This window comes from Columba livia, chromosome 7 (assembly GCF_036013475.1).
Source record: "Columba livia isolate bColLiv1 breed racing homer chromosome 7, bColLiv1.pat.W.v2, whole genome shotgun sequence".
NCBI classification, from domain to species: domain Eukaryota; kingdom Metazoa; phylum Chordata; class Aves; order Columbiformes; family Columbidae; genus Columba; species Columba livia.
Genome location: NC_088608.1, coordinates 11,206,285 through 11,219,655, shown reverse-complemented (window position 1 = coordinate 11,219,655; position 13,371 = coordinate 11,206,285). Strand labels below are relative to the sequence as shown.

At 43.0% G+C, this 13,371-nt stretch overlaps 1 protein-coding gene across 6 annotated transcripts in view; it reads right to left on the bottom strand.

The window, feature by feature from the left end:
- MYLK (myosin light chain kinase) overlaps nt 1-12,154 on the bottom strand; it is a 208,891-nt gene extending 196,737 nt beyond the window's left edge. Inside the window, exons 1-2 of one of the 6 annotated variants that reach the window (XM_065070506.1) lie at nt 11,763-12,154; nt 9,004-9,102 (exon numbers count right to left, since the gene is read on the bottom strand). In XM_065070506.1, coding sequence (XP_064926578.1) covers nt 9,004-9,013 — 10 coding nt within the window. In that variant the 5' untranslated portion in view covers nt 9,014-9,102; nt 11,763-12,154. The remainder of the gene's footprint in view (nt 1-9,003; nt 9,103-11,762) is intronic. The other 5 variants (XM_065070505.1, XM_065070511.1, XM_065070503.1 and 2 more) reach the window with 5 other exon arrangements.
- Between the last annotated feature and the right edge of the window lie 1,217 nt (nt 12,155-13,371).

Here is a 13,371-nt window from a genome sequence, read left to right as displayed (position 1 = left end):
TGCAAAACCAGAACAACAAGGCTATCTTCTCCCTTCATGTATTAAGTGCAGGGGTTTTGAATTTTGAATAGTGGAAAAGTATAGGGTACAATCCAAAACAGAAAAAGCTATAAAGGCTACCAGTTACATAACACAAAGAATGGCACTGATCCTTAGGGTCAAACAAAGCCAGTGTACAGATATTCAATTTCAAGAAAGAACTATATAAGGATGATGCAAGAAAGAAAAGGACACTGAAGAGGAGCAGTTCAGAAAGCAAGAAGCCTCAGGGAGAGTTAAGAGTATTTCAGGGCATAGGTCAGCTCTTAGAAAATAGATTGCTTGAGTAAAGACAGGGAAGGCCATAAAACATGGCAAGTCAAATGTAAGCAGGAAATTAAGAGGGCTAAAAGCCAATCCAAAAATTGTTAGCAAAGGAAGATCACAGTTCTAGCAAACAGCTCTTTAAATACATCAACCACAGGAAGTCAGCCAGGAAAGCAAACTGCTGGATGACAAAGGTGTAGAAGGGGCAGATGGGTATGTAGCAAAGACACTGCAGCAGAGAAGCTCAGTGAATTCTTTACATCAGTCTTCACTGCTGAAATCTTGAGGGAGATTTTCATATCCATTGCGCTCTTTGTAGCAAATCTGACAGAGGAGCCAGATCAATCTGAAGGAAACACTAGACCAAACAAGGAAGTTAGATGTTAATAAACCACTGGGACAGAACAATATTCACACAAGTTCTGAAGAAACTCAGATGTGAATTTGAAGAACCACTAGCCAGGGTGTAAACCAGCATTATAGAAAGCCTCTGTGCGGAGGACTCAGGCTCCTGCCTGCCTAACTTCCAGCTACAGGAGGGGAACTTGAGAACCACTCTCTGTCAAGTCCAACTTCATTCACAGTGAGAGCAAGCACATTAAATAGAATAAGAAAGCAAAGGACAGAGCTTAAACATTTTTACGACTGAGAGCAGTTCAATCCCTAGAATCAGTGCTGGCACTGACATTACTCAGCTTGTTCATCAATCAGAGAACTAACTGATTGGGAAAAAAAGGTTGCTAGGTAGGCTTTAGTGAAGATAAACTTCAAGTTATTCCTCTAGACAATATCAGCTCTAACCACTCCTATTCAGAAGCTGGAGCCATCCTTGACAGTTCTCTAAAGACCTTGACTCAGTATTCAGTGGCAGTCAAAAAAGCAGGCAAAACATAGGGCTACTGAGAGCCAAGCAGGGCCATTCTGCCACTGTACTCAGAGTATTGCGATCTGCTCTCTGCATAACAAGAAGGATATCGTAATGTCAGAGGAGCGCAGGAAAAGACAACCAAATAGGAATGAAGCAGATATTTTACTTGGAGAGACTAAAAAGGCTGGGACAACTCAGTTTGGAAAGAAGGTGGCTCAGGGTGGATATGACCAGATACAACAAAAAACCCACAGGCTGCTGAATGCAGAACTTACTTGCCAGACCCCACAACACTAAGACAAGGTGGTACTCACCAATACTAGCAATAAACTCATTTAAATAGAAAATATTGTTTACACAGCAGGTTACGAGCTTATTGAACTCCCTGTCACTTTAAGCTGTGAAGGCAAAGGATGTCCCTCAACTCAAAAAGGGATTAAACAAACTCTTGGATAACAGGTCCATAAACGGATACTTGTACATATCTTCTAATACTCTTAACACAAAACCTGTGAAAATCGGAGAGGTAGGTAGAAAAGTGGATCTCAAAAAGAATTTTCTGTCAACTTGTCAGACACAATGCTGTGCTAGTTGGAGTGCTGAGGCAGTTTTAATGCTATTCATTTTTTAGGTAGACTCAGCATTCCCACACAAAACACCACTTATGGAGGATAGGCGATAACCAACATTCATTAGGGCTTCAGAAAAGGACCTCCTGCCACTGTGACAACCAAACTACAATTCACTGCTTGGCTAAACACAGGAATATTGTTTTAGAGATCTGCTTTCTGCCAACATGCTGACCACTGTCTCTTGTATCAAATTATAATTATCCACAAGCGATACAATAAAATAAAATATACACACAGGTGGTATTTTCCTCCTGATCAGCTTCTGCATTCATTTTGTTATTTTATCTGTTGTATAACCCCAGCAAAGGAGCAGGTTGACAGAAAGCAAACAATCATTTTCTCTCATGGTAGGGGTGGGACAAGGACAGACAAGAACAACAAAGAATAGGAAATTAATTTAAACCAGATATATGTGCCAGAGCCTTTCTTTTAACACCCTTCCCCCTGAATGAACCTTTTACATTTGTACACACACTCCAGACATCCATAAGTAACTATTTTACCAAGCCAGGTAAATCAAGATTTAGGCTTCATTGTTAACTCAAAGTTTTGTTGTAGAAGCATTTTTTAAATTAGCATAATCTTTGAAGAGAATAAGTTATTTATATCTCAAAAAAAAATTATCTAAACTGTATTTCCTGTCTTGTAAGTGAAATCTAAGCTTGGACAGAAAAAACCAAACCTTGCAAGATGTCCAGTTACAGTGAGTTTGTCTTCAAGACAATAAATCCTTTGTTTTAAGGTTCAATTTAGTTCATTTTCTTGTAACTCTTACAGTCTTAAAAGAAAATATTACAGTTTGATTCTTGGGGAAAATAATTCTGTGCTATACAGACCAAAAATTAACAAGATTTGACAAAGATAACTCCTACGCCTGCTCTTGACACTGTCTCAAAAACTTATGTTTGTAATAAAACAGGCTAGAAAGGAACTAGCACTAGAAAGCAATATAGTAAATTCTGTTCACTGCAGAACAGATGACAGGCACGAACAGACATGAAACACCATTAGCATTTTTCTTCTTAATTTGGTGAGAAATAGGCTATGTTACTGCATTTCCCTACACCAGTACCAAAAATCATCCATTGCTAATGTGTGATACAGGTATGTGGCACAAATACAGGGCACTGCATGGTGCTCATGCACCAATGAGCAATCACAGCAAGTTCAAAGCGAGTTACCTTAGTTGTCAAGCAAAGTACCACATAATAATAACAATTAAAAAGACCCAAACACCAAAACAATATAACATCCAGTATTAAAACATATTTACATGTTTATGTTTACATTTACCATCTCAGACAACACAAAAAGGATCAAGTGGTAAGGACTCCACAATTAGAGGACACTACATTAAGTCTAAGCTCAAAATGATGCATATGGAGGAAGGAGCAAGGTCCACACTATTTTACCTGGAAAACCATTCCTACATCTCTTACTTTCTGCCCTTGCTGTTGAGAAGCATGCCAGCTGTTAACATTTGCAACCTCATTTTCTGGATGTGACTGTGTCCAGTCAGGAACCAAGTCCCCACTTGCATTCAGGTTAACCAGGACTAACGATTTCATCTCCAAACCTCAACGTCCACAGCTACGGCTTGCAAATACCTTGCAGATGGAATATAACTTCAAGTTCCACATCATATAACAGCTAAATAGACTGAATAGAGAACTAAATACTTTAGTCATCTCAGATGAACTAGATAATGACACATTCAAGTAAAATGAAGGAGCAATACTTCTGCTGACTAAGTTTAGAAGTATTTGAAGAAAATCTGCATAAAACAGCCTTTTAAACAGCCACACTGACTTTTACTCTGCATGAGATGTGCTTAATTGACACTAAGTAGCCCAGTACCCATGTTCAGGTTGATAAAAGAATGTTACTTGGACAAAATTTCCCCTCAGTTGCAGTAAAGCTTAGGCCTCACAGGTCAGAGCTGAGCTAAAATGGCGCATGCTCATGCCAATCATGTCTGCAGGACACAGCACAGCTCCTGCCTCCCCACCTGCCCCTCAGCATGAGGGGATTCCCTCAGGATACTCACCGCCATCCCCATAGCCAACACCTTTATTCACATCTCTCACATAGCAACATTGCAACTGGTGTGAGCGAGAAGTTGCATAGCAGGATGGTCTGTCAGGAGAACATGAGCCACCCTGAGCCGGTCCCAGCCAGTTCCTGCCAGCTCTGGTGCTGAGGAGTCCCCAGCAGGGAAAACCACTGTGTGCCAGAGCCCCACACACCAAAACCTCCCTCAGCCAGAGAAGCACCTGGATACAAGGAGTCAGGGAAATAATAAGGCAGCCACTGAGGGCTGGGGACACTCTGTGAGGTCCTCCATGGCAAAAAGGACAGGGACGTTAGGAAAAGGTTCTTCATGCAGAGGGTGCTGGAGCACTGGAACAGGCTCCTCAGGGAGGTGTCACAGCCCCAAGCCTGACAGTGTTCAGGAAGAGACTGGACAACACCCTCAGACACATGGTGTGAATTGTAGGGTTGTCATATGCAGGGACAGGGGTCGGACTCGATGATTCTTGTGGGTCCCTTCCAACTCAGGACATTCTATGGCATCCTGAGGGACAGCCTGCCTCAGCACTGCCACCATACTGCAACCTGCAGTGAGCACAGAGACAACAGAGACTACCCAGGAAAGGGCTGACTAAGTATTTATATAAGTGACTTCATAAATGTTTGTGGTGGTCCTGTTCCTCAGCATGTGAATCAGCAGTCACAAGTTTGTATTGATTGCCAAGAAAATAATAAGACATTAAATCCTCCAACTCAAGCTTGTTTTGCCAGCAGCACAGAGGTAGCTTGCCATGAACTCTCCAGTGAGAATACTATTAATACACAGTGCCAGGGCACATCCCTGAGCAGTGCTGAGGGAAGTACAGAATGCAAACTCTGTGGCTCCCCTGGGAGTACTGAGGTTCAGACTTCAAAAACCAGCAGCCCTCTCCATTCAAATGTCTTCACTTCACTGAGGAGCATGGACATTTTCACAGCAAGATGAAAAACTGCTGTGACGCATCAGAACAGGAAAATGAATAGCAAGGAGAAAAGGGAATGAGAAAGAAAAGGAAACAAACCTATCAACACACCCTGTGTGTGAGAAAGGTGCACCCAGACACTTGAGCCAGGATCTCTTCCTAAAAGAACTGCATGATACATGCTCAGATATTTGCTTGTGTTATATTGATATGAGTTCAGTCAGCCCTAAATCCCTCCAGCTGGTTTCAAGTTACAGCCAGGGGTAGCAGCACCATAAAATTCCTCACAGCCACCCAAACCATTACTCTTCTATTTTCTTCCATGTGGGGTCATCGCACCCCCTCTGGAAAGCTTAGAGGTACGATACCACTGCAGGCATCTTCAGAGAGAGCCTGACAATGGTGTATTATGAGGATTGTTGTAACATCCTTTCAATATTCTTAAGGTCCAGTGATTTAGAGAAGAGGGTCTTTTGTGTCTCCTGTCAGTTCCAGGAAGCTCCTGTCACTGGCATGGAGACTGCATATGGAAGAGAGCTGCTAAATAAACCAGTTAAAAGAATATGGGCACAGTTTCGCTCCCACATTACTGAAAACCATGAATGCTGCAACTCGGCTGAGGTCAGAGGAGCTGCACTGCTGTGATGTTGGGGGTGAGACACCCATACACCAGCTGTTACATTTCAAAGCCAATGGTCTCACAGGCTCTGCCTGCGATACACCCCCTGAGGCCACCACAACCACAGTGTCAGAGCTTAAACAACAGCAGATCCCACCAATCCAACCTACAACAGCGCTGGAGTAAACTTATGCTGCACAAAACAGAAGAGGTTTCTTGCTTTGAAAACTAGACTGGACTTGAACTACTGAAGTGGAGACCTTGTAACACTTTCAGACATGAAGTATTAACATAATACCTTCCTCTTCTTCCACCAAAGGGAAAGTCAAGATCAAGGTAAAAAACCTGAGCAAAGCAGACCATGTTTGACAATTTTTTCTTTCCTGTGTATTTTAAACACAGTCTGCTTATTGCTTTGGTTTTGTAACTTTCCTTTTGATATAACTGACAGTGTAAGACCATACAAAGAGTGGTTCCCTGACCCAGACTATGTGAGTTCTTCTTACAGAACGTGCCTTCACACTTTATCCAGTCAGACTGCTAATCCTCATTCTGGAGAGATGGTCAGTGATTTATTTTTTTCTTTTTACACAACACTGATTCCAAATATATGACCAAAAAAAGATTAAAATATATATATATATATATATATAAATGTAATGATACATTTATTCCATTAAGAGACAAGAAGCAACCTCATAAGAGCTAACACTGCAGAAAATGTTATTACACTACCATATACATTTGATAATGTATTAAAGCATGCATCCTTGTTATTATTTACACTGCATATTTACGCTGTAAATGTAAATCGTGACTGTTGCTTAGTAGGTACGGAAAATCTTACATCCCCATCTCACCTTGTTTATCTATCATTTTGCACCATGAGTATTCCTCAGTTTATAGCACTTAAAAAACAACACCCCCGTGAAATCAGATGCAATGATGTCCCGACCAGAACTAAGAACTGGTAGCTGTAGTTACTTTCACTCATTTTGCCTGCAAAACTCAATTCTTAGAAGCCTTAGAAACAAACAGGAAACCTGCAACACTTCCAGGCAGATAAGACCAGCTAACTCACAGAACAGGGAGCCTTTCACATTTTTAAATATCTCAGAGAGTGCCTGTGCCAGACCAAGTACTGCTGTGTCTCTCCAGCTACTCAAATCCTGATCCTCTTTGTAAGAGTATTTGCAACTCAGTCCTTGGTCTCCCCACTACCCACTCATCCCTTAATATTTTCCTGAGGTTAACAATCAGGATAGCGGTTTTTACTACTTAGCGGCATTTCCCACTAAAAGCTGGATTACACTGGTTTAAACACTATATCAAAGGTCTTGGGATGAAACTACAGGTTTTGTGGTCAGATTATCCTTCACTACACAGTTCTGGTATCATTTTGGGCACATCTTTCTGTTCAGATATCATCCTGTCACTCTGAAAATACCTCAGATCACAAGGCAGCTGAAGAATAACAGAAGCAGCAGTAAAAAGACAACTCAGAGCAATGGTCTTAACCTGCTGTGCAGCAATCAGAAATAAACTGCAGTGGCTATGTAAAACACCACATGCCATCACTCACTTTCCTCAGCCAGGAGGTTTGCAGCCTCAGACCACCTGTGGACTCTCAGCAATTTATCACATTTCACAAGAAAAAGATAGTAAGTGAAACACATGACTGGCAACTAGCGCATCTTTCCCTTCTCCCACAGGTTATACCTTCTACTTTCAAATGGAAAGTGTGGCCTGTTTTAATCCTTTATTGATGAAGAACATAAGTGAAAACATCCATCTGTGACAATTCTGTATCATATGGCACATCATGTGCATCACAAGCCCTAAAAATACCTTTTGAACCAAGAATCCTGTGCATAAAAAGTAGCACTTGAGTCTGAATAATTAATATGCCATCAGCTGGCCATATTTTTGGCAAGCAAGTGATTTTAATCCAGTTACAGCAGAGGTGATGAGGTCAAGCTGATTCTTACTGAAGAAACACCAGCAAGACTATCCTCAAAACATAAGGCACTGCAGCATGCTAGACTTACTTAGAGAGCTGACACCCTGTAGTGAAGTTTAGCAATGCTCAGACTTGTTATTACAAAGGTAAGTGCCAAGAAACTGCTTTGTGCCAGCAAGCAGAAGAGGAAAGGGATTCAGCAAGAACACACTTTGTAAAGCACACTGTAATCCTAAGCACTTAATTGCCTTTGGCAAGAGCCACATCCCACTGCTCTCTCAGAAGTTGCTCTATCTGCAACTTGATGCTCACAGCTACAGAAATGAATGGAGTGGGGGAGGAGAAGAAACTGGGGGAACTAGTGAGAGAACCAACTACAGCTATCAGCCTGTCTTGCTGAACCACCAAAGCAAAATATATAAAATATTGGCATGTGCAAGGCCAAAACTGCACATTTGATTACTCTGGAGAGCTCCCATAGAAGCAAATGAAGACTGTCTTGCATCCAGACTCTTTAATCACCCACAGAGTCAGGGACATTTGTTGTACTTACACACCTGTATTTATACTTTAGTATTTATGTAGGAGTGGCCTCATTTCCAGACATTCTGAATGAACCCATGTAAATTGGTGTAAATTTGAAGGTACAGCCAGAGCTTCTGCTTCCCCCCCCATCTCTGCTTATAATGCATAATTCACAAATATTTTACAATATTTTAACCCTAATACGGAGTTCCCACATAAATGGAAGCCTCAAAGGTAAATAACGCACAAAGCCTCTTTAATTAAATAAGGAGTTTGGGGGAGGAGTTTCTGCAGACCCTTTTAAATCTTAAGCCTGCCAACTGGATGAACAAAAGGTAGATTAGGCTCACATGATAAATCCCAGTAAACCTGAAAAGCTTTTGTTAATAAGTCACTGAGGGAATTTCTCTTTTTTCCCTAGAATTTCTGCTCACCAGAAGTGAGAGTTAAGATTATTCAAGCAGGCTTGGTTTTCAGCAGCATTAAATGGGTATATGCCTCATGGAGTTCTAATCTCCTCGTTTCTATAGAGTTCAATTCTCCTTTCATTCTCACCAAAGGAGAACCAGTTATTTCTAGCTTTTATACAAGGAACAGCTGCTGAAATGTCAGAGGCAAAAAAAGTTTATGGAATTAGTCAGGATTCCCAGTAAAGTTAAACTGGAATTCTATATCAGCTTTATTAGCAACAGCAACAAGAGAGGTGGAAATGTATTTTAATTTTATTTCAGCATTTCTTTCATGTAGCAGGTTGTAGATGATCCTTCTAAGTTTCCATTCATAAGTTAACATTCAGTAGCTTGTTCACAGAGCCAAATGACATGTTAGTCTGGCAATTAGTATATGCTTCTGTTTGTAGAAAGGCTTAATGAAGACATTATTAGAGACAGACCTTGCTGCAGGACATTCAACAGACCCTTAACAACTGCTCAGAAAAACACATATTTTAGGAAAACTCATACTGTAATCACAGACAACATAAATGACATTTAAAGCCCTGAAAAACTTAAAAAAAAACAAACAAAAACAAACAAACAAAAAAACACAAAAAACCAAACCCACTAAAAAACAAAACAAAAGAAGTCAAGAGTCCATCCTACCTGGCTCCATCTGCTTTCACTAGTGAATCCTTTTCAGCACTATAGATTCATCATATCTTCTCCGCACGCAGAGCTGAAATCCAAACAGCATATGTAATCCTAAAGTACATCACAGAAGCATTTCCATCAGCGAAGGGGAGGAAGGCAGCTGTGCAAGGCTTGCTAAGATCCTGTCTGGAACAGTGGATGCCACTGCCAGCATTCAGGCTCAAAAAACATTTTAAGAAGTCTACTGCAACAGGTGTAGCAACATGTTTCTAGTGCAATGAGAGAAAGAACACCCTATCTTCCAATGAGAACTTAAAAATGAATAATTTAGCATGGAAGAGAGAAGAGAGTATTAACCAGACAGAGAAAAAAAAAAGTTACATTTGTTACCTCCTAACTCATAGCTGTGGAGCAAAGTTCTGAACTCTAAAGCTCTAAACAGAGCAAAAGCAAACAACTGCAGTGTATTTTTTATTAATGTGACAGGTTTATGAAGGAGAGGAGATGAGTCTTTTTGCGAGAACAGGATGAAACAGTCCAGAATCCCCTCCAGCCCATGCTCAGGCCTGAACCCAAACTACCTAGACAAGTCCAACAACCACAGACTATGACTCCCAGTTCTCCAGAGTCTGACCAAAAACTTCATCCATCTCCCTACATGGCTCTCAAACAGAGCTTCTGAGCACACTTTCCAGATTTAGACAAGCACAACAGCATTTGGAGCAGTTCTGAACTCTATTTACATCTGCATTTTGTTTTAGGAGAGCTCTGAAAGTAATTTGTAGCTATTGGTTTATAGTCTTTCTAATACAGTGTATTTGGCCTGCATAAGGATATTGGTATGGATTTTGATTGACTGTAAAAATAGGATCATCGCCCAGAGGAAGTCCTAATGATCTTAAAGGAGGAGTCAGGGAGAACTCAAAACAGACCAAAAACTGGTGAAAAATCCTGCATCTCTTACATTTAACTTAAGCCAATGATAATACGTAACCACTGCTTATTTCAGACTTTATAAATTCCCTTTCAACATTATACATGCAAACCAACAGAACTTCACTGGCTTATTTCCTTCATCCTCCTTTGCACCATGTAGCAAGGCAACCAAAGCTATGGAGAGATGCTTGCAACAAAGTATCAGATTTCTAACTTTCTTTGCAGCAGACCTGTTAAAATTTCCCTACAAGAGCAATAAAATTTGGGTCAGTGATATTAACTAGTGTTAGCCTCCCACATTTACATAAAATCCTAGCTGTGATGTATATTAAACCGGGCACTTATTTTTTCTGCTTATGTCTCTCTACAGAGGTTAAACACCACAATCACACACCAGCACAGAATGTGCTGCCAATCTTTATAGTCGCTGGTCCTCTGGTGGCAAACATTGTCGTACTACAATCAAAGTCACCCAATTACTGCTAGAGTTAAAACACTTGTCCTATCGGGTTAGAACACAAAATGCTAAGGATGAGTGCAACATAAGTGTAATGTGTTACAGTGAGCACAAGCTACAAAACTACCGTGCGTATAGCAACTAACTACAGGAGTATCATTTAAGGAAGCATAAAATACTGAGAACATGTGCCAGTAGAAAATTAACTACTCATGCCATCTGACAGTTATTAGTAAATATAATTTTGGTTTAAAAAGGAAAAGCTCCTAAAGTGCACTCTTAGAACTTAGTACCAGAAACATCTCAGCAAATATGAAGTTGCACAGGAAGACACATACCATATTTGACAAATAATAATGCAAGTCACTAAGAAAAAAAAATAAACACGTGTAGGAAGTAAGGGGAGGGAGATAGTCACTCAGTCTGGGATTTAAAATGTGAGAAAAATTATTCCTTCCCTTAGAGCTTCCCTGACAGAAATGATGTTTTCAGAACTACACTAAGAGGTGGTATCATTTTGGAGAGTCTTAGTGGGGAACACACCTTTGACATGTCATGTAAGTCCATGCTCACCCTCCATAGGGTTCAGTGCTTGAAAACTCTCAGAAGCAGGGTGTGTGGAACTAGGTATTTGCATTTATCCTCTCAGACATTCCCTTTGTAGACAACATAATCTATGCTTCAAAACACTTTTGATTCTGTTTCCTGACTCTCCTATGGGTTTACTCTGGAGAGAACAGAGCTGTGGCTAAAAAGTATTTTTAAACTGCAAGAGAAGGGGAGGATTCTCTGTCTTTTTGTCCCTGGTCTCCAGCTCCTGCTTGTCTGCTGTGCCACTCCCAGTCCAAGTGCAAGGAGCAGTGCCAGGCCAGAGTCCAGATGTGCACACACAGGAAAGAGGATTAAATGGCAAAGAATCCCAAAAAGCAAATGGCTCCATAGCGTGAAGGCAACACACTGAGAAATGATTTCACATCCTCCTCCCCCTCTACTAAGTTACTGATTTTAAGCATCCATCTCCTTCTCCCATCCTTATGCAATATGTTTAAGTGGTGTCACCAGGATTTATACTTCACTGAGGCACTAAGTGTGTTGTGTAACAGGGTACAAATTACTTTGAAAACAGCAGAAGTTGAAAGAAAAGCATACATATTATCTGAAACGTGAAAGATGTAGATGTGCAGTGAAGGAACATTTCTGCATACATCTCCACATATGCACCCTTACATTTGAAAGGCTCAGAAATCTAAGGGAGAGCCCAGGAGATTATCATTACAGCCTAGCCTATAAATGCTTGTTCTTAACTGTCCTTCGCTACTTGCCAGCAAAGAACAATAAAACTACAACAAATCACACATAAAAGACGACAAGTACTTACTGCCCGGTTTACTTGCTCTCAGATTAACGCGCTCTGGGAGGTGAGCCGTAGATGAGCCCTTCTCCCTGCAGGAGCCCGACCGACGCTCTCTCGGGGGCAGAGACGGGAGATGGGCTGGAACACCCGCAGAAAACCCGCGGCTCCGATGCTCCAAGCCCGGCATGTGCCCGCAGCCCGCTCCGCTGGGCCGGCTCACTGCAGCGCGGCTGCCCCGTCCCTCCGGAGAAGCAGGTTCCCCTCCTTCTTCTCCGCCTACTCCACCCTCTCCGCCCCAAGGATGCACCGGGCTCCTCACGGGTACCCGCCCCGGAGCGCAGCCGGCACGGCGAACCCCGTGGGTCCGGGTAGCGCTACCAGAGCCGCTTCACTGCTGAACTCCCCCAGCCCGGCCCGGCCGCGGCGCCTCCGGATCAGCCCACCTGCCGTTCGGCTCGGCTCAGCCGGCAGCCACAGCCCCGCGCACTCCGGCAGCGGGGGAAGCGCGGAGCCCGCGGGGGAAGCGCGGAGCCCGCGGGGGAAGCGGTGCCCGGCGGCGATACTCGCTGCGGTCAGCGCGGCTCCCTTTAACTCCTTCCCTACCCCATCAGAGCGGGCCGGCGGCCGCCTCGGGGCCTTATTAGGCAGCGGCCGCGGGGCTGGGGGGGGTCCTGGGTTCGCCACAGCAAGCGATGATGGTGGGGAGGGGCCGGCCATGCCGGGCCAGCAGCCCAGCACCTGTGGAGTGCGGCTCGCACAGGTGGGGCGGCTGGGTGTGGGGGAGTGTATAGAGCTCTGTATGTGGGGCGTGTGAAGATTGTATAGGAGTGCACGTGGGTGCTATATGAGATGTGTGTGAGAGTGTATAGGGAAGTGGCTGTTGCATAAGGTGCATATGGGGGGTGTAAACAGTATATGTATGGAGACTGTATAGGGAAGCATAGCAAGGTGTGTTTATAGTCTTGTATGGGATGTGAGTGAAATATGTATGGAATGTATATATGTTTTCTGGGCTGAATGTATGGCTTGCATATAGGGGAACTGCACAGAGGATGTACATGAAGGCCTGTATGGGACTTAAATAGGATGCTTAAGGTGTGTGTTTATAGGGATGTGCATACAGAATCATAGAATCATTTCATTTGGAAGAGACCCTCAGGATAATTGAGTCCAACCATAACCCAACCTATCTCTAGCACTAACCCGTGTCCTTAAGAACCTTGTCTAAATGCCTTTTAAACACCTCCAGAGATGGCGACTCCACCACTTCCTTGGGCAGCCTGTTCCAATGCCTGACAACCCTTTCCGCAAAGAACTTTTTCCAAATATCCAATCTAAATGTCCCCTGGCTCAACTTGAGGCCATTTCCTCTCATCCAATCCCTTGCTACTTGGGGGAAGAAACCAACACCCTCCATGCTACAGCCTCCTTTCAGGCAGCTGTAGAGAGCGAGAAGGTTCCCCCTCAGCCCCTCTTCTCTAGGCTGAACTCCCCAGGTCCCTCAGCTGCTCCCGACCACACCCATGCTGAGTGTGTATGGAGAGGGTAGGGGTCTGTACAGAGCTGCAGTCCTGCCACCCCCTACCCCAATCCCAGCAATGAGGCACCCTCTCAGGCAGACAGGGGACAGGGC